Source organism: Nannobrachium achirus (assembly GCF_963921795.1).
Source record: "Nannobrachium achirus genome assembly, chromosome: 9".
NCBI classification, from domain to species: Eukaryota; Metazoa; Chordata; class Actinopteri; order Myctophiformes; family Myctophidae; genus Nannobrachium; species Nannobrachium achirus.
In genome coordinates, this window is record NC_137818.1 from 23,982,738 (window position 1) to 24,005,237 (window position 22,500).

The following is a 22,500-nucleotide window of genomic DNA, read 5'->3' on the forward strand; positions in this document are numbered from 1 at the left end:
GTGTGTGTGTGTGTGTGTGTGTGTGTGTGTGTGTGTGTGTGTGTGTGTGTGTGTGTGAGAGAGAGAGAGAGAGAGATTCTAATGTTTTGTATTTGTGCGTGTGACATATTTGTATACATGATTGTATGTTTAGATAATATATTGTTGTTGTTGGGTGGAAACCTTCTATGTCCAAGACCGTTCATTTTGTATTTATCATTTTTAGAGTAGTGAAAATAGCAGATCTACAAGCACACAACGCCTAGTTGTGTGCTTGTTTTGTGTGCTAGTTTTGTGCGACAGTCTTGTATGATGAAGCAGGGCTTTACTTTATGAAAAAAACAATCAAATTTGTTACTTGGAGATACAAGGTTTCTGGCCGACAGTGACGATATGTGTGTATGTTAATGGGTGTGTGTGTCTCCAGCTGGACTCTCTGGAGCGTAACGAGACAGAGCTGAACACCATCATGGAGAAGAAGCTGGCTCACCAGCTCCGCGACGTCACCGAGGCGACCACGCGTCTCTATGGCAACGACCTGCAGATCGCCGAGCGCCTGCTCTCCCGCCTCCTGACCTTCGAGACCCAGCAGAGTGGCTTCGGACTGACGGCCACGCAGGATGCACACTTCAACGAGGTACTGACACAAGTCAGGTTGCAAGTTACTATGAAAACCTCCAACGGCTGTCCCTGCGTCAGTCCGTCTGTCCGTCACGTCACATCACACTTTTGGCCCTATTTTGACCCCTATCGATGCCAAACTTTGCACACACACTCCTTGGATGGCAACTCAGACCTGATTTCTCACATGTCCCTCTTCTAGCGCTTTTTTTGCTAAACACATTTTTGGACACTGCTCCTACAGATTTTGGCCTAAAATCACACAAAGCGGTACACAGTATCTCTAAAGTCATGTCATCAACATGGATTTGTCTCATTTCCCATATTCCCTCCTGATTGCCTACAATTGCCTTCTAAAGTTTGTGCTTATCTCCCGATTAGGGAGTCTTACTGGTCAATATTTAATCAATGAAAAGTATTTACAAGAGCTTGTGACTAAGCAATACTGTATCTGATCCTTTTCCTGAATAGTAACAGTTTTGGTCATACAAGGTTTCCACCTGACAGTGATGATTTAATATATAGGCATTAAGTGGTTACTCCCCAATTGCTTTTAGAAGAGCTGCTCAATGGCTGCGGAGGACTGCTGGTTGTAACTGGTTGTACTGGTTATATCGATTGTACTGGGAACTTCCCAGTGTGAACGTGTGTAACTGCATTAATGAGAAAGCAGGGCCATAAACAGCATTAGTGCTCAGTTGACTTAACCTGGATAAATAAAGGTTAAGTAAAAACCATCGCTGACTTCTTAATCCTCCAGAGTACAGCCTGAGGTCCTCCGGCAGAGATAAGGTCATTTCATTTTCTCGAGAGGCTGCACAGTAAAATCCTCAGTGCTCCTTTATCCATGTGTGCACCCTCAGAGTTAAATTAGCACTCGGGACTTCATAGTGTAACAGCAGCAGCTCGTTTTCGGCAAAGATATTTCATGTAGAGCGAAAGGAGGGGGCCTACTGTAGAGCCCTTGGGAATGCTGTCAACTAAGTATAGGGTGTAAGTGCATGGTTAACAGCTTAGCATACAACAGTCAACACTAAGTGCTAATACCACATGTGACCTTTTTATGTATTAGCAACTGTAATCTTTTAGGGCATTTTTTGTGCCTTATTAAAAGAAGAATTATATGGAAAAAAACAAAGGACATGTAAGCTTAATATTTTGAAGATTAATCTTCAAATTAATGTATTTTCACAACGTTCATACCGTAATTCTATTTCTTTTTTGCTATATTAATGACATGCCAAAAATTGGGTCGCCAGATTGAAATGGCTTAATAAAGTTCAGAACATGTCATCTCCGACTAGAGGAGAGCGATTAAGATAGCAGCAGGTGATTCTAAATGACAACAGATATCTTTATTGCGCAGGAAAAACATACTGTGCTGTACATTATATTTATTTCCCTGGGGATGGTAGGCAATGTTGCTATGGTGATGTGGTGACAGCAGGAAGTTAAACGTTGCAACATGTCTTTTCACTGTAATAAGAGTCAGATTCTCATTTCACGTGATAACATCTCTAACAGCTCAGGATGCAGGTGTCAACATACTGTGGGAATGTTTTAGTGAGACTATTAAATATTTTTTTTCTGAAATGGAGGCATAGCTGAATCATTCAATATGATACATTTTCCAGAATGGTCCCATGTCAACACATATTTGAGTCGTATGTCTTCTTCAACTGATATAAAACTGTAGAAATTACTCTGACTCAATTGATATACTTTATTATATCGTTGTTGTTGGTTGGAAAACGGTTCCTTAAAAAATTAAATTGTGAAAATAGCAGATCTACAAGTTCACATGGGACATGTTGTGAACTTGTAGATCGGTTATTTGTGTGACGTTCATTTAGGGCATTAGTCTGTGAAAATACATAAAACTAGCTTTCAGCAACAATTATGCACTTGTGATCCTGTGTAACTCAACAGGTTGAGCAGGGCGCTAACATTGCCATGGTTAGCAGTTGCATTTCCTGCACATTTCAATGTGAAGAGCATAGGGCTAACACTTCTAGCAGCATTATATTACCTTTATTAGAAGGATAAACCTGTGAGATGTATCATCTCATTTTTGAGGAGGTCCTTAGTGGATTTGGTTCTTGGATTCTGATTTGATTCTAAAACACGCCCCTTTGTGAAATTACAGATGTCATATAAACTGAATGCGATGGTGTTACCTTTTAAACTGTCCTTTGAATTTCATGATGAGGCGAGGATCACAATAGAAGCAGTGATACCCCACATGATGAAACCAATGCTTTAATTTCTGCACAAAAGGTTGAATATCACCTCAGTTCTCAGATCAAACATGGAGCCTTCCATGTCGTATGAACTGCAGTAGGTTCATATTACAGTAATTTTAGCGGTGCTGGTAGAAGTGTTGACAGTTGGATTAATAGTGGAAGGGGAGGTAGCAGTAATAACCGAGCACAGCAGCAGCACAATTAATCATACAATTCACACAACATTTGCTGTAGTAGCAGCAGCGGTAGTAGTTGAAATAATAGCAATCATATTGGTAGCAGTAGTGCTTTACTCATTGTTTCAATAGTAGTAGCACTAGTTCCAATAGTAGTAGAAGTAGCTTTCTGATTTCACTGAATGAGACATTAACATCTTGACATAAACATCTTGCTTTCTCCTTTTTCCCACTTTTTTTATAAATAATATATGATTTAGGTAATGTGTAAAAAATACATTAGAAAATAGTTATATGAATGTTAAATGTGGCCATTTTACTGTTGATGTTTTATACGACATACTGGACATTGGACTAACTATTCTTTCTTTCAACATTCTCTTTATTGATTTTCACTAAGAAAACTACAGCAACAGCCGCTCAGTTCCATATACACAGTATTTGCATAAGGGACTAATTATTCTCATTTGGTGCCTGTCCTGGGAGTAATAATGATTGGGGGCCACACATGCTCTCTGGCTGGCTGGAGTTCAAATCCCACTGTGCTTTCCTCTCTGTGCCTCTGTGCCTATGATATCACCACTCTCAGTTCTTCTAGAATAAAACAAATGATGGGGGAATGGATACCCTCTCTCCATTATTACAACAAATACATTAATAGGAAGCCCCATTTTGAGGAGGGACGACCTTCTTTTTGGAGGGTGAAGAATATTAGATTAAAGCTGAGCAACTGAGTAGCACACCAAAGTGAAGTCCCAGTTGGCAAACCATAGCGATCCGTGTGAGATCAATATATTGTCATTGGTTAACAAGGTGGCTTATGGGTTGCTATGGTAACTCCACTGGCAATAATGGCAACACCCTACAGTGTGTGAAATGAAAATCACATTCTGCCTGACCTTTGCTTTATAGCCTACATTGGCCAATAACAGTCACCAGAGGCATACTGCCAAATACATCGTTTTTAGCTATAACAAGGTGTATTAGATGTTGCTATAGTGATACATTAGCAGTAATAGCGGACACCCCATACACTATGTGTGAAATTACATTTCCCTTTAAACATTGGCCAATAACAACATACTGTAGCTTTATACGTTGCCATAGAAACGCATTAGCAGTAACTTCAACTGCTAATGCAGTGTGTGCAACAAAAATGATTTTCTACCTGAAATGTGTGCGTGTGTGTGTGTGTGCAAGTGTGTGTCAGTAACAACATAATCTTCAGTATACACACACACACACACACACACACACACACACACACACACACACACACACACACACACACACACACACACACACACACACACACACACAGAGTACGTACATACGTACGTGCTTAGAGAATTATTGGATAACAAGGCAGGTGCCACATTAGAATTAACACCAGTAAGACTCCCTAATCGGGAGATAAGCGACCGTTGGTCGCTTATCTCCACAAATAGGCCAAAAGTTTGTTTTACCAATTATCAAGACATACGGGCAGTTGACAGTTTGCCATGGTTACTCATTGAAGTTGAATCTCCATATATGGAGATAACCTACGCATCACACTAAGTCTGACCTCACCAGCCCATATTTGGGCATGAGCAACTTATGTCTCCATATATGGAGATATGATGACATCACACAGTCCTCAGCCGATGATGTGGCGTGATGTCATACAATACACAAACGAGCCCTACAGTATAAAGGGGCAATTCTTGCCAGGAAAGAAGCATTTCTTCGACTCTGACCTTATCGCCAGGGTTGGCTTATAGCAGCTGTCGGTAGGACCATATATGGATTCTGTTAGTGTGGATCTCCTAACAGGGCATCATCTGGGATACAATCCCTTTTATGCCCATATATGGAGATCCCTAACAGAATCCCTTTCATGCCCATATATGGAGATCCCTAACAGAATCCCTTTTATGCCCATATATGGAGATCCCTAACAGCATCCCTTTTATGCCCATATATGGAGATCACTAACAGCTAACAGAATCCCTTTTATGCCCATATATGGAGATCCCTAACAGAATCCCTTTTATGCCCATATATGGAGATCCCTAACAGAATCCCTTTTATGCCCATATATGGAGATCCCTAACAGAATCCCTTTTATGCCCATATATGGAGATCCCTAACAGAATCCCTTGTATGCCCATATATGGAGATCCCTAACAGAATCCCTTTTATGCCCATATATGGAGATCCCTAACAGAATCCCTTTTATGCCCATATATTATGGAGAAATCCCTGCTCTGAGTATCTGACATCAGTGTGATGTCACCTGTTTATGCCATATGGAGATCCCTGCTCTGCGTATCTGGTTGCTATGGTAAACAGTTGGTTGCTAGGGTAAAAAAACATGGTTGCTATGGTAAACAGTTGGTTGCTAGGGTAAACAGTTGGTTGCTAGGGTAAAACCATGGTTGCTAAGGTGGTTGCTAACGTACACTAACAAACCAGCAACAACAGACTGTTGCCACAGCAACGTACACAAAGGTTTGTGTACACATGTGGTGTGATGTCATACTGATGCGGAGATATGAGCAGGGCAAAGGTGTGACGTGTGACGCGTGACCGACGGACGGACGGACGGACGGACGGCCGGTGGAGGTTTTCATAGTAAACTGCTCCCTGACGGTCGCAATAATTACAGTGAGACATGATACCAGACATTTCAGTTCATCATTATTCTGAAAACTTTTTGGCTAAAATAACCACACATATTAGCCACCAATGTTAGCAACAGAAAGTGGAAATTGTTTGTCAGAGCAGCACAAGAGTCCAAGACAAGTGACACCTTATAGTTAAGTGAGAAGAACAAATCTAATTTCTTCTCACCAGACTGCTCATTGTGTGTATATTGTCATGATATCAACATGGTCACACACTGTGGGTCTCTACTCTCTATTGCAGCAGAGATGTTCCAGTTCTTGCCGTTTCTGACACCAAGACAACAAAATAAACTGTCAAATCTTGTGTAAAGAAACAACTGGAGCAGCACTCACAGTTACAGAAGGAGGAGAAAGAAAGAAAGAAAGAAAGAAAGAAAGAAAGAAAGAAAGGCAGGTAGGCAGGAAGGAAAGGAAAGGAAAGGAAAGGAAAGGAAAGGAAAGGAAAGGAAAGGAAAGGAAAGGAAAGGAACGGAAGCTACAGTAGAAAGAGAGCTGCCATACCATGCCATGGCATGCGATGCTAATTGAGAGCTAACTGAAAACTATCTTCGAGGGGCACCCGCTGGCCTAGTGGTCCAGGCGCGTACCACATACTAGGCTGTGATGCCTGCTGGCGTCGCTGGTTCGATTCCCGATCCGGAAGATTGTGTGTCGTTACCCGTTTCCTGTCAGTCTGCTGTCCTGGCTGTCAAATAAAGGCCTAAAAAGCTCAAAAAACAAATATAAGAAAACTATCAATAGAATAATGTGTTTCATGTCTTAGGCAACACAGTAGGCCTGCATTACAAGCTTGCAGAATTGCTTTAATTTAATATTACGTTTAATTTAATAATTCAATTTTATATAAGCAACTAAGGATAAATCTGGTTTATGTATAACTAAAGGACAATTAGAATAGAATAGAAAATCATCAGACCGCAACCTTGCTACACTGCAGCTTTTCCAATCTTTGTCTCCTCCTCTTGTTTTTCTTTTATGTTTTAATCCCCACCCATCTGCTCCCCCTCTCTCTTTCCCTCTCTGTTCTCCCCCTCTGTCTGTCATTTCTCCCATAGATACTCTCTGGCCATCTGGCATTTCACTATTTCACTTGCACTGTATGTCTAATAGGCCTCTCTATTTAGGCCTGAAGGACAAGTACAAATAAAAACAATGTTGGTGGGGCTAAGAGGGTCACCAACACTCAATGCATGCAAAGATCTATTCAATCACCAGACATTTCCTGTAATGCTTCATGTGTTTGTAATGCTTCTGCACATAACAGCTCTGACATCACTGTGATGTCAGGGGAACCAAATCCCCTTTTTGACCATATATGGAGATCCCTGTGATGGCAGGGGAACCAAATCCCTTTTATGCCCATATATGGAGATATGGAGATCCCTGTGATGCCAGGTGATCCCTGATGTCATCAATATTAAGCCCATATCTGTGAATATCTATGTTTACCAGGGGTCTCCATATATGGGTAACTGGTACGATATAAATCACTGGCCAGATGGCCAAGACATGGTGCGACCTCGCCCTTTCGCTTTTCCCTGGTTGTTTTTCGCTGGTTGTAAGATTTAAATTACTATAGCTGTGTAAATAGTTGGAATGGATTGAGTTTTCTCTTCCTCTCTTTATCTCATTCTCTCCCTTGATCACAAATATGTATTTTTGTATATATATATTTTTTTTCAGAACATTGTGCGAGGCAGCAGTGGCCTTTTGGGTCCTGGTACTACGGGCCTGTGGCGTGCTTTGGCCCAGAGTCAGAGTCACATCCAGGGTGGTCCAGCAGGCCTGGCTGAACTACTGGAGCAATACGCCCAGAACCTGGCCCAGAACATGAAACTCACCTACCTCAACCCTGTGGCTCTGGTCGCCCCCAATATAGGTGAGCTGAGAGGACGCATGCGCGCACGCGCGCACACGCACGCACACACACGCACACACACACACACACACACACACACACACACACACACACACACACACACACACACACACACACACACACACACACACACACACACACACACACACACAAACACACACTGTAAGTTCATTGGGAGGTAATGCAGACTCCACGTTATGTTGTGATCAATGTGTGCACACACTCATTTTGAGGCATTTTATTTCTGAGTGCGACCGTTCATGTTTAGACGTATTGTACATTCTATACTCAGCATTTTGTTGCTTTTTGCATTCAGACATGCAGAGATATTAATTGTGATATGCAGTAGGTAGCATATTGTATGTTAGATTCCAGAATTCCACATAGTAATGTAGCACAATTACCTATGCTTTTTTACCTATGCTTTTTTTCTTTTTTCTTTTTTTGTTACAGTAGTTCTTCTCATAGGAAATTCGGTGTGACTGCACCCTTAGAGTGTAATGAAAATTCATCTCTTACAAATTACACATGTAGGATTTTCTCATAATGCATAATATGTGACTGGGGAATTAGTTATGATGACACAATCCAAAGCTATTGCACTAAAGCACTAATACCTCAGACCCAGAGAGATGCAAATTATTATGACGACAAGCCAGAGACAGGGAGCTCAGAAATAGCAGGCTTGGCAGCAACATAGACAAACCAATTTCACACTCCCACTTGATTACACACACACACACACACACACACACACACACACACACACACACACAGACAGACACACTGTAATATAATACAGCAGGCTAAATCGGCTAAGCACATTTTTAACACTTTACTGACTAATTAACTCATATAGTGCCAATCCCGAGAAGACTCGTGAAAAATACTCGAATATCACATGGTGCCAATCCCGAGTATACTCGTGAAAAGTAATATATTACTGTAACGGCGGATACATTACCGAGAACAATGGCTGGAGGTCCGGAGACGAAATCCGTCGCTGATTTCGCATCATCACGGCTCCACGAGCACAAAATAGTCCCATCCATAACATTGAGGTGGACGGGGGATCTCATCTTTAATGTCCATTATCTCAAAACTACACTTTAGAAGCTAGGATGGAGGCAGATGCTCGCTTATGTTACACATGTATAAAAGCTCCCGGTCCGCCATTACACAACTCCACGTGGACAACGATCGGTTCCGGCGCAGGACGCGATGATGTCAGACCGGAAGTGTTTGCGCTGTGGACTTCTGGCCTTCAAAATAAGATAACGGGGGTGATGCCAACCTGAGACTGGCATTGTGGACTTTATAATCCGTTAATTTCATGGGCACTAAATGAGTTAAAGAGGTGGTGCCACAGTTTTGTGCTTTTTCTGGTTTTCATGTGTCTAGGAGGTTGACAGTATTTCATTAGACCCCCTGGTGTGGTTGTTATGAGCAATTATGTATTCCCTTTGCATTTTGGATTTCTTTCTCGAGGCTGCCACCTTGTGGGTCAAAAGTGCCGATCCAAAAACACAGATAGAGTGACATCACTCTCATCTGGAGTTAATCATCCCCTCCCCTTTTACCATTCACCCAACACACGTGGGTGTGGCTAACTTCAGCTGGGTCACCACCCACCATGACAACCAGGCATACTTAATGAACTGGTGGGTGTGGCAACATAAAAACCTAATTTTAACTCTTTCTGTACACTTTTTTGGAAAAAATCTTCCTCCTAGTTTAATCATACCTGATAATCATGTTTTAGGGGGGGGGGGGGGGGATCATGGCACTTCATCTTTAAAGAACAAGGCACAAGATAGCAGGGCTTCACAAAGGAAAAGGGGGCATAATACTGAATTATGTGTTTAAACTTTGTGGAATGTTACTGTTACTGTTACTGTTCCCCTTTGTTGATTTGAATAATGTTCAAGCAGCCATCATAGAAACTAAATCGCACATTACTGTGTGCTCCCTGCATACTTGCTGCAATGCTACTCTGAGAATAATTGTGCCATTTTTAGCCCATGAGAAGTTGCAAAGAATGGCCTGGCACATACAGTAGCACCTGGAAGTTACGTTTTTACATTACAATTTGCTTGTTCAGCTCTCTTTAGTAATGCATTGCAGGGGCTGTTGCAGTGATAGAGAGACATATACTTTTCACGCAACCATTTTCACAAGACATAACTTAAGAAAATTGCAAAGTGAGGAAGTATAATTTAGCAGGTGTGTTGGCATTATTCAGGTGTGGATTGGACATACCATTTGCCATCAGCTAGATATTGTAGATCTGCATCCTTATAGCTCCATGTCACCCACTTTGTCTTTGCCTCCCCTATTTCACTTGGGAAATGGCAGAGTAATCTGTGAGAATGTCAACGCAGAGCATAGAAATAGCAGCTACAGCTTTGACAGAAACACAGCCAGACAATGGACTTTATTACATTTTGATGCTCCCACATGTAGCGACAGATAAACATGTCACCTCAGCTACACACATGTACTGTATGTGTGTGTGTGTGTGTGTGTGTGTGTGTGTGTGTGTGTGTGTGTGTGTGTGTGTGTGTGTGTGTGTGTGTGTGTGTGTGTGTGTGTGTGTGTGTGTGTGTGTGTTGTGTGTACATTTATATAGCCAGATTAAAAGTACCAGGACATTGAGACAGTTTGGTCTCAACAGATTGAGACATACATTGAGACAGTGTGATAAAAGGACATTGACAATAATGTTTATTGTCATACCTCCAGACAAGGTCCCCCATTGGGATATCAGCGCCATCTGGCGCTGCAACAGAGTAAAACTCATAAGCTCCCGTACGAGAAATATCATTTGTCGGTAGGGCTGTCAATCACAAACGAGGGCACCGCCCCCGAGTGTATATAAGCCCTGCGGGCTATCATAACTTCCTCTTCCGCACCTCTGCTTACCTGCAACTAGTGTCGCGAACTCAGCCATATAAGTATAATTTTCTTTAAAGTTTAGCCTAAGCGTTGACTAGGAAAGTCGGCCACTGGTCTTTAGAGATTATTCTCCTGTACGTTTCTAATTCTATTCTTCCTAACAGTTCGGTCTTTTTCTTCACTTTCGCTTTGAGTCTTTACTTCTTCTCTGTACGTTCTGCCACGTGTCTCCCTGCCTTAGCTTAGCTTCGCTTAGCTTCGGTTAGCTCACGATGGCAGCTCGTCGACCTACAGTTAGCAGCCTGCTAGCTAGGGTACCGAAGAAGTGCGGCCTTCCCAGCTGCAAAGGCCTCATCGCCAATGAAGATACACATCCGTTCTGCATTGTCTGCATGGGGGTAGGACACGCCTTGGCCTCTCTGTCCCCTCCGGCCCCGGCCACGGGGGTGAACTGTGCTGAATGCCTCCAGTACGATGTTCCAGCCCTCGAGGCACGATGCGAGATCGCTGCCGCAGGCTACGGCCTTCACACCACGGTCTCCGCCGGAACCCTCCCAGACACCTCTCCTCGTGTGCCGGACAGCGCTGTACGCCACAGCGCTGCTTCTCGCCACGTGGTTAGGCCTCCAGCGGCCTCGCCCTCTGCTAGCTTCGGTAGCCCCGTTGCTAGCGGGTCTGCGGCCCCTGTTTCCACTGCTGTTTCTCCGACGGGCTCGACTGGTGCCGTGCCCAAGAAGAGAACATGCAAGACCGCCCACGTTGTTTCTCCGCCAGCTACAACGTGGATCGTCCCCCCCAAGGAATTCCACCCTCTAGTCGTCGGGGACATTCCTCTCTCCTTCTCCGTCCCCCAGCTACGGGCTATGCGGCCACCTAGCCCCGTCTCCTGGCATGCTAGCGACGGAGACGAACCGGAGCTAGAGGACTACGACATGGAGGAGTTGGACACGGAGGGTGAGTACTCGGAGGAGGACGAGTCCTCTTTCCCCTCGGGACAGGGCGGAGGCGCGGCCAGGGTGGTTCCTCATGCCGAGGCTTCCATCTCCGCCGCGTCCTCCCAAGCCCCTTCTGCCTCTCTCCCCCCTTCCATGCCGGCTGGGGCGAGAGGGGCAGCGGCGCAAGACCCAGACTCCATCCCCATGGACGAGCTCTCGGTGCTGGAACGCGCCGCCATCCGTTGTGGCCTGGAGCTGCCACTCGGAGATGCGCCACTCGGACCACGGGCTAGGATTCCTCTCCTGGGCCAGGATTTGGAGTCCTCTCCCCCGCGTCGGATGGAAAAGCTACCACTAGTCCCAGGCTTTGCAGAGGCCCTGCATTCAACCTGGACTACACACAAGGACCCCCCCAAGCTCCCCTTCCTGGTCGATTACCGCGACTCAGAGAAGGCGGGAATCCCCTTGTGCCCTCCCATGGACAAGCTGATGGCCCAGTCCCTGGTAGGGAGCCTCAAGCCCAACCATGAGCGGACCGGTCCTGGAGGCCGGCCTCCCCTCAATCTGGCCGTGGGTAAGAAGCCTCCTGGGTTTGCCATAGCCTTTGATGACAAGCAGTCTTCAAGGGTGAGGAACTCTTACAGATCGTCCGCGCTGGCAGCCAGGACGATGAACGCCACCCAGCTGCTGCTTTCCTCCACCAGGCGCCTCCTCAGCGAGATGCGGGAGGTGCCTGACGTGTTGGTGGAGGAAATGGACAAGTCGCTGCGCATGCTGATGGACTTGAATGTCCACGCGATCGAGTGGCTTGGACATGGCATGGATTATTGCATCCAGGCGGAACGTGCCAGGTGGCTAGACAAGGTACAGTGTCCTGGCAGTTCCGGAGAGGAGACCGGGAAGATCCTGCAAGACCTCCCCGGCCACCCTACCTTCCTCATGGGCGGTGGACTGGAGCTTCTCTGCCAGGAGGTGGCGGATAAGAAGATCACTCTGGAGCTCCTGGGAGCCACGACGGACACCCAGGTACCCAGAAAAGAAAAGAGACAGGGACGGAGCAAGGCCCCTGGTCAGGCTGACAGGGGGCGCTCTTCCTCCAAGCAGGGGAAACAGAACAATCCCCCTAGGACCCCCTCTTCTTCCTCCGCGGGACCCCCTCGCACTGCAGCGGGGGCTCAGGCCCGCTCTCAATCCCGCCACCCTCCCAGGCACGGGATACCGGCCAGCTCCCACAAAGCCCGTGGGAAGCCGCCGCGAAAGTGACACTGGACTGTGGCGGGGTCCCCCTGAAATTTCAGGGGACCCCCCCTTGCAAGCGCAGACGTTTGGACAATACAAACTATGTTTCTCATGCCAAGAAATCAATGTTTATTCCTCCTCTGTGCTCTCCTCCAGTGCCTGTAATAAAAAGTGTGTTGATGAAACAATGCCTGTTTATTTCAAACCCACCTGCTTTACTACAGACGACCCCATTTTGCATGAATTTAACCAGTGTAGAGAAGTCCAGGCTGGAATTTCTTTCCACTCAGAAAATATCGCTTCCTCCAGTCATGCAGACAGGTTACAAGCAGAATATTTCTCTTTGCAAAATGTTCCCAGACAAGCTAATTCCTATTCACAGTGGTATAGTCTCTCTAGTGTGCAATACCCCTCTGTCTCCACCGAGCGGCACTGTTATGCCGACTCTAGTTCAGGACAGGAGTTTGGTCTTAGCGTCAGGGAAGAAGCCAACACATATCACCCAGGGTCGGCCTCGTCTTCCCGCAAGGAAGCATATAAAGGCCTTAGCACAGGTTATAAACGTAAATACAATTCCCCGAGCCGGGGATTATGTTACTTATGCGATGAACCCTGTCCCCCGGGCTCCACGTTGTGTGTCGCATGTATTATTAACAAGCGAGGCTTCTTGGAGGTCACGTGTTCGTCCCCCACCGGATACGGAAATAAGCGTACCGGAAACGGAAACGCTCTTTCCGCCGGTGACTCCGCGCCTTCCGGCCCGGAGGTCACGTGTTCGTCCCCCACCGGATACGGAAATAAGCGTACCGGAAACGGAAACGCTCTTTCCGCCGGTGACTCCGCGCCTTCCGGCTCGGCGTCTAGCGGATACGGATACGTGCCCGGATATGGAACCTTTCCCTCCCGGCCCAGTAGTTCCGCTCAGGCGGTACAACCCCAAGGCTTCTCCGTTGCTCAGCAACACGTTAGCACAGTGTGCAGAGCAATGGAAACGTTGCAATCCGAATCACTGGGTGTTTCGGACGGTGACGCGGGGTTACAGACTACAGTTCGCGAAAAAACCCTCCCTATCCAGCAAGGTTATTTATACTCGAGCCCGCGGCTTGAAGGCCGATGCCTTGAGGGAGGAGATAAGCTCACTATTGCGCAAGGGCGCTATAGTGGAGTTATCACGCGACCAGAGCCGTTTAGGCTTCTGGAGCCGTTATTTTCTGGTTCAGAAAAAAGGAGGGGGGCTGCGTCCGATTATGGACTTACGTGCTCTGAACAAGCACTTGAAAAAGTTCAAATTCAGGATGTTGACGTCAGAGTCACTGATGAAATCAGTGAGACAGGGGGATTTCCACTGTTCAGTGGACCTGAAGGACGCTTATCAGCACATCCTCATTTATCCCCCACACAGGAAGTTCCTGCGGTTCGCCTTCGAGGGGCGCCTGTACGAGTACACGGTCCTCCCTTTCGGTCTTTCTCTGAGCCCTCGGGTTTTCTTGAAAGTGACCGAGGCAGCCATTGCTCCACTGAGGCATCAGGGAGTCAGGCTGGCGAACTACATAGACGATTGGATGATTTCCGCCGCCTCCTGCTCAGAAGCGGCGCGCCATACCAATCTGGTGTTGTCACACCTGAAGGCCTTGGGTTTCAACGTCAACTTTGGCAAAAGTATGTTGTTACCCTCCCAGCAGATTTCCTTTATAGGAATATCTCTGGACTCGGCCACCATGTCCGCTCGCCTATCACCGGAGAGGGTGGACAGGTTTCTGGCTTGTCTGGGTTCCTTCCGACTGAACCAGGTGGTCAGGTACAAGGAGTGCATGAAGTTGACTGGGCTGATGGCTTCAGCAGTGCAACTTCTGCGTCTGGGCAGGTTTCATATGAGACCTTTCCAGCGGTGGTCACTGGCGCTCAGGATTCCTTCCCTGCAAGGGTACAGGAAGGTGACAGTCAGCCAGGTCTGCATGGACGCTCTGGTCCCATGGAGGGACCAGGCGTTGTTGACAAGTGGGGTCTCCATGGGCGAAGTGGTGTCACGCAAGGTGATCACCACAGACGCCAGCCGCTCGGGGTGGGGCGCCACCCACGAGGGGCGCTCAGCCAGGGGTCTTTGGACCCAGGCCATGTTGGAGTACCACATCAACTATCTGGAATTAATGGCGATCTACTTGGCGCTCAAGCATTTCGAACCATTTCTCCGGGGTTGCCATGTCCTGGTCAGGACGGACAACACGGCGGCCCTGTATTATATCAACAAACAGGGCGGCCTCTCCTCGCGGACGCTGGATCAGCTGGCGCGCGAGATGACCCTCTGGTGCTTGCCTCGGTTGAGGTCCATCAGAGCCTCCCATGTCCCGGGCCTTCAGAACGGCGGCGCCGATCTGTTGTCCAGGGGGGAGCCTCGTTACGAGGATTGGTCTCTCCACCCTGCGGTGGTGAGGCAGATTTTCTCCAGGTTCGGTCGACCGCGAGTCGACCTCTTTGCCTCCCAGGAGAACGCGAAGTGCCCCCTTTACTTTTCAGTGAGGGGACCTTCTCCTCTGGGGATGGACGCGTTTGCTTACGAATGGCCACAAGGTCTTCTCTACGCGTTTCCACCCCTGGAACTGATTCTTCCCACTCTGGAGAGGATCAGATGTTCCAACCAGGAGGTTCTTCTGGTGACACCATCCAGGGGAGTGTGGAGGTCTCTGATCACCCCACTGCTCTCTCAACCCCCTTGGCGGCTTCCCTTGCTCAGGGATCTGCTGCGCCAGGCAGGGGACGAGATCTTCCATCCAGACCCACGGGGCCTAGACCTGTGGGTTTGGCCCGTGAGAGGGAGAACCTGCTTGCAGCAGGCTTCTCACCGATGGTTGTAGCCACTATTCAGAGTGCTAGAGCCCCCTCTACTAGGGCTGTGTATGATGGAAGATGGAATGCCTTTTTGGACTGGTGTGAGCTACAGGAGCCACCTGTGGTGGCACCTGGGGGTGGCAGGCAAAGGCCTTTCTAAAATCCCTGAGGTGGTCCAGTTCATGCATGGTGTGGACCATTTGAGACCTGTGACCAGAGCCTTGTTTCCTGTTTGGGATCTACAAGTGGTTCTTGAGGGCCTTTGCAAGGCACCCTTTGAACCGATTGGGAGGACCTCTTTGAAACATTTAAGTTTCAAAACAGCTCTTTTGCTTGCCTTGTCTACGGCTAAGCGTGTGAGCGACCTTCATGCGCTCTCTGTGAGCCCTGATTGTATGAGGTTTCTCAATAATGACTCCAAGGTTCTTCTTAAACCTCATTTGAGTTTTATTCCTAAGAACCGAGTGGTCCCGAAGGAACCTGTTGTTTTGACGGCTTTCCATCCTCCTCCGTTTGCATCAGAGGAGGATAGGCGTCTTCATTGTCTTTGTCCAGTTAGGGCCCTGAAGGCCTACTGTGATAGGACGGTGGACAGCAGGTCTACTTCTCAGCTTTTCGTGGTCATGAATGCCCGTCAACGAAAAGCGGTGTCCAAACCCACTCTGTCGAGATGGCTTGTGGATGCTATTAGGTTGGCTTACACCCGGTCTGGGTCTGAAGTGCCGGAAGCACTTAAGGCCCACAGTACTAGGGGTGTGTCTACCTCTTGGGCTTTGTCCAAAGGTGTCTCCATTGAGGAGATTTGTGCAGCGGCGAATTGGTCTTCGCCGTCTACCTTTGCGACCTACTATCACCTGGACGTTGCGCCTTCTGCTATGGCGCATACGGTTCTGGGTGCTGCTGCCCTTCCTACTATGTAGTGGGGCGGCTCTCTCCCCTTCCTGAGATAGCATGTTGCTGTCTCTAGGATACATGGGGGGACCCTGAGTTTTTCCCTTATATTATTGCAATTTTATAAGGTGGACCTGTGTCTGCCCTTAGTGCATAAGGCAGGCCTCGGTCTGTCAGGGTCTTTTTCTGTCTGAACACGCCCAGGCCCTGTGGGTCTGGGTCGGATCAGTCCTGAAAGGGGTCACGTCGGTTGACGGGACCTCCTTTCCGGGTGTGGTCGGTGTGCACGACAGTCTTGTCGGTTCATGACTTCTCGGGGAGTATATGAGTCCCAATGGGGGACCTTGTCTGGAGGTATGACAATAAACGTATAGGTTCCGAACGGAACCATGTTTATTTAATACCGGAGGACAAGGTCCCCCAGAATAAAGCCCCTCGGTTCGCTAGTTGCGGGCGCAGAGGTGCGGCTTTAGAGGAAGTTATGATAGCCCGCAGGGCTTATATACACTCGGGGGCGGTGCCCTCGTTTGTGATTGACAGCCCTACCGACAAATGATATTTCTCGTACGGGAGCTTATGAGTTTTACTCTGTTGCAGCGCCAGATGGCGCTGATATCCCAATGGGGGACCTTGTCCTCCGGTATTAAATAAACATGGTTCCGTTCGGAACCTATACGTTTTATATTGCCAATTATTTTTACCTCTTTTTATCTCTCCAATTTAGTTATGCCACTGAATTCTTCCCGACACACTCCTGTGTCACTGCTGTTGTACTGGCTCACAACCGTCCTACTCTTCCTGCCCCAACACACCTGGTTTCCCTCCCCTGAACGCAGGCCAATAGTGTTAGTATAGACCAGGGTTCAGGCCAAGGACCCCTTAGCTGAGAGGGATATGAAGCAGGGACCCCCTCTACATAATTATTGTATAAATGTGTGATGCAGATTTTGGTCTGCTCTTTTTTACCTCTACACCCAACCTATTTACCGAAAATAGCCTATCTACAAGCTCTCAACGCCTCGCCGTTTGGCTAAAGTTCTCCTTGGAATAAGGATGCGAGGGTTCAAGTTGTTAATTTAAAAGAATTATCCTATCACACAAGGATTTGGCGGCCCTCCTGTAGTAACTCTGAGGAGCCCCTAGGGGTCCCGGACCCCCTGTTGAAGACCCCTGGTATAGACACTCGACAATGCCGGATGCATCACGAACCCCTACACTCCACAGTGGTTGGCACACAGGTAGCGTCTGGGGACTTATCGTAAATGCGAGAATACCGGCGAGAATGGCGGCTTAATAAACTCACGTCCACTGCTTTGGAAACCAATTATGTCACTGTCACTACTGCAAATTGAAGAGCCGCTCTATAGACTTTGCAACACCGTTGTTTTTGAACTCTAATTGTTTCCACCCAGTTTTAGCAATGTTGGGGATTGAGAAATCTAGTTGAACACATTGTTTAGAGACTGACTTGTGAGTCAAGACCCGTAGCCCACACTGACAGAACCCGACTCTAAAAGTCACACTCTCACCCAGCTAGAGATGCAGTACGGTGTAGAAATACCAGCCGTAACAGGACCAGGTTGGCATAAGAAATACTGCCAGATGCTACTGTACGTCTCACACAGACACTCACACAAAGAGAGCCCGGCCTAACGCATGCAGGCAAATTCATCTACAGCTTATGTAGACAGAAACAGGAACACATACACATACAGTACATGCAAACACCTACACACCGCCCACACACACACACACACACACACACACACACACACACACACACACACACACACACACACACACACACACACATTGGTAACCACTATACATGCAATTACACACATTAATTACAGTGAAATAACTGATGCAGTGATGGTACATTTACTTTTGAGTTTTTGCTTACAGTGTAGCAATCATCAGGTGATGGAGACAGGTACACGCTCACACACGCTCACACACACACACGCACGGATTGCGTGCACGCACGCGCGCGCACACACACACACACACACACACACACACACACACACACACACACACACACACACACACACACACACACACACACACACCATCTGTTGTATTGAGTGGTGTTCACAGCACTCTCTTTCTGTGTATTGAGTACTGTTCCTATTGTATTTTCTGGGTCAAGTGCTCACTCAATGCAGTCTACTCCACCAGAAGGTGTTCAATATGGACGTTCGGAACGCTTCAAAACCTCATTGCCTAATATACAACAGTTCTGACGTTTTTCTTTTTTTTCTATGAATCTATGGCGTGAAACGTAATCTATAGGTGATTAATGAGTCTGATAGCAAAGCACATTTTTCTTTATTTATTGAACAGTTATTCAACATGGACCTACTGTTTAACAACCCATTTCCAGTTATTATACCCCTGTTCTTTATTGATGTGTTTTTATGGATTTTTATGGGACTTTGACACACCCCAATTAACTGAAGAGTAATTGGTGTGCTCCAACTGTAGCACTTTTTTTTCTCTCTTTCATTTTTTCCATGCTATTCAAAAATGACCTACTGTTGAAGAGAACATTTTTTGTTATGTGTGTTATTTATTCTGGAGGGTGTAGTATCGATTTTAGTATGGGCTACACACACTGCTCACTGCTCAGTCCATAGCAGAGTAATGGGTTGTAATTAATGTCGACCATATATATCAATGGGTTTTTGACGTCACAATCAAAGCAGTTTAAAGTGCACTCACTGTAACATTTGAGATGAGAAATGGGTACCTTCATGTTTGTGTGTGGGTGTGGGTGTGGGTGTCTGTGTGTGTGTGTGTGCGTGTGTGTGTGCTTGTACGTGTGTGGGTGTGAACGTATAGTTGATATCTGTCTCCGTCACCTGATGATGGTTGCGCAATGAACAAGCACAAGAAGGCACATTTAACATGTAATAAATGAATGTGTATGCGTGTGTGTCTGACAGTGATGAATCTGGACCGGGTGGAGAATCACACACACGTGCGCAGACGTTTCCCACGGTACCACACCACCCTGTTCCGAGGCCAGGTTCCCTGGGACCCCCACACCCACGTGATACTGCCCCCTGCTGCCCTGGTCCCTCAACGGCACCAGCAACACGGTTGGAAAGATAAGGAACGCACAGAGAAGGAAGGTATGTACGCATTATTAAAACACACAGACATACAGTATATGAGGATAATTCAAGAAACAGACATAGATTCAAATGTTATATTGTGAGCAGACTTAAGGCCTGGCCATACTTTGACCGAAACCGCCCTTTTCGGTCAAAAGGTCCGATTCGACTACAAATTGACATCACTCGCGACTTCTGAAAAGCATTAGACCGAATGGGAGTTCAGAAATTTGCACGTTGGAAAGTCCAACTCACCGAACATTTCGGAGAAAGTATGGACAGGCCTTTACAGGTCATCCGCACTGCCAACGAGCAAGCGCTTTGACGGCGATGTCGCACGAAAAACTGTCTTCATATGGAGCGTCGACCTCGGCCATTGCGTTGCGATGTAGCCTGAACCAACAGAAATATTAGGTCGGCGTCATGCGAAGTATGTATCAGGATTTAGTTATTCTGTTCAAACACTGCACTTTTTTACAAAGAAAAACATACTCCACACATACTCTGATCTATAAAAGCTTGCTCTTTGGCTCACACACACTTGCTTTCTTGCAGCTTCGGGACCTCAGAACTCTGGCTCCGCCCCTGTCAGCTTGTCATCCAATCAGACAGGAGAATACACTGCTGCCAGACGGTCTGTTTCAATGCCCGAGCCGCCAATCACCATCGTCATCATGCTGATCTACCGCAGTCTGGGCGCTGCCCTGCCTCCCAAGTACCACACTGACAGACGTGGAGTCAGGTAGCAACTCCGACTGAGACTAATATCAATAGAATTCAATTAGGGCTGTCAAACCATTATAAAACAAATTAATGATTAGATGATTAGATGTGATTTAATCAGGGACATTTGGAACTAAACTAAAAGGCACTTCTTGAACACTGACACTCAGCATAATGGGCTGAGTTATTAGAATATGTACCTAGTATCTTTTTATTTCCTCAATTTATTTCTGAAGAATGGGCATAATAAATGTTTTTGATGCTCGCCTCAGTCCAATCCTTTTGTTTTATATCCTACGGTATTTAAACATTAGTTTTCTTTGATCATTTTTTTGACTGGCACTGGCAGCTGTTATTAGCCTGTGATTGATTGGCTTTGCTGTTTGATGATCCAGTCTGGGTGCATGCGAGCGTGGGTTCATATGCAAGTTTTTATGCGATAAAGTTTCAATTTGGAGCCATTTCCTTTTTTTTATTTTGGAACCCAACAACACAGCTAGATGACATGTTCAGTAGTTGAGTAGCTAGCCTACTACCAAAGAGACTATTCTGTGGTGATTTGCCTCCATTCCAATATTCCTATGTTTTGCCTCCAGAACACCTTGACATTATCATGATGTAGCCACACAAAGGGTCTATATAGGTCAGTCTGTTGCCCAGACCAGTTTGTGATACTTAACGTTATACCTAATTCTCTCATCTCTTCAGTATATCATTATTCCCAGCAGTTTCCCAGACATTTGATAGGATCCATTCCCCCTCAAATATCTCCATCTCTCATGTCTGTCTGGCTGTCTCTCTTTGTTCTCTCTCTCTCTTCACTCTCTTCTCTCTATACCCCCTGCCCCTTCATTGATCTCTCTTGCTCTCTTTGGGAGCTACTGTAGTATGCTTCTGACTGTCAATAACAGTGGATTTGAATTTCTTACCCAATCTCCCTGTCTCTTTATACAGATCCCCTCCAGTGTCAGTCTAGACCAATCAGGCATTTTTGTCAGCTCTATTATATTTAATTATTATGTTACGTTCTCTTATCCTGACATTCAGACCTCCCAGACCATCTAGTAATGAAGTCCCCAGTGGCTAGTGTCAGTGTTTCAAAACTCCGGCCCTAAGACACAAGTTCAACATAGTTTTATATCCTTCCAAATAGTGTGTTGTGTGTCCTTGTCCGTGCTTAGACAGCTTGAATGAAAACCAAAAGTGATCTTGGTCTGTCCCTGAGGACATTAGCTGTGCTGAAAATCACTGTTCCGTAAGAGACAGAAAATGTGTGTCACTCTTGTAACTCTATGTTCTCTGACCCCTCCGCCCCCCAGGCTGCCCAGACATCCAGTAATGAATTCCCCGGTGGTCAGCGTGTCTGTCTACAACAACCACACGTTTGTGGGTGGGCACCTGGACCAGCCACTCCTGTTGGAGTTCAAGCTGCTCGAGACAGCCAATCGCAGCAAGCCGCTGTGTGTGCAGTGGAACCACAGCAACCTGTGAGTGCTGGTGCACACGCACGCACGTGCACGCGCACACACACACGCACACCCACACACACACACACACACACACACACACACACACACACACACACACACACACACACACACACACACTCACATACGGTACAGTACACATACACAAACTTTCACATCCAGTACTATACATGCAATTATGTACAGGCAGTCACAAGTACTGACATACTACTGTGTATGTACAAGTTGCGTTGCCTCTGTGAAACTGTCCTTTTCTCATACCTGTAACGCTGACATTTCCCTCCCTCCCTCCTTCTCTCTTTTCATCCTGTTGACCTACTCTCTCTGCCCCTCTTTCCTTTCACTTCTCGCTATCATTCTCCCTCCCTACTGCTCTCTCTCTCTCTCTCTCTCTCTCTCTCTCTCTCTCTCTCTCTCTCTCTTGCTTGTTTGCTCTCCAGGTATGAGTTGGGAGGTTGTTGGACAGTGAGGGACTGCATGGTTGTCTATAGGAACACATCTCACGTGCGCTGTCAGTGTCACAGACTGGGCACCTTTGGAGTGCTCATGGACAGCTCTCAGAGAGAGGTCAGTGGTAAAATAAGAAAAACTCCTGTTCTCTCCCCCATTTTCTGACCCTTCACAGTAAAGTCCTGACTGTTAATTAGGTGCATATGCAGAAAACACAAAATAGGCAATTGACTCCTTTCCACTAACCACCAGCAGATGAATGTCTTTTTCCCCTGGTGTATCATACTGCACATCTCGCTGCAGTAGTGATATCCACCATTATGACTAAAAGGATGTCTTTTATGTTGTCAATCATAGCGTTCTTTTTA

The 22,500-nt window shown here is 46.6% G+C and overlaps 1 protein-coding gene across 1 annotated transcript in view; it reads left to right on the forward strand.

The window, feature by feature from the left end:
* The window catches only part of celsr3 (cadherin, EGF LAG seven-pass G-type receptor 3), a gene marked incomplete at its 5' end in the record, with an annotated part of 135,072 nt that overhangs the window by 92,504 nt on the left and 20,068 nt on the right, over positions 1-22,500 (forward strand). Inside the window, 6 exons of the mRNA XM_080732630.1 lie at positions 407-616; positions 7,372-7,567; positions 19,302-19,490; positions 20,028-20,214; positions 21,515-21,682; positions 22,123-22,249. Of these exons, the coding sequence (XP_080588756.1) occupies positions 407-616; positions 7,372-7,567; positions 19,302-19,490; positions 20,028-20,214; positions 21,515-21,682; positions 22,123-22,249 (1,077 nt within the window). The remainder of the gene's footprint in view (positions 1-406; positions 617-7,371; positions 7,568-19,301; positions 19,491-20,027; positions 20,215-21,514; positions 21,683-22,122; positions 22,250-22,500) is intronic.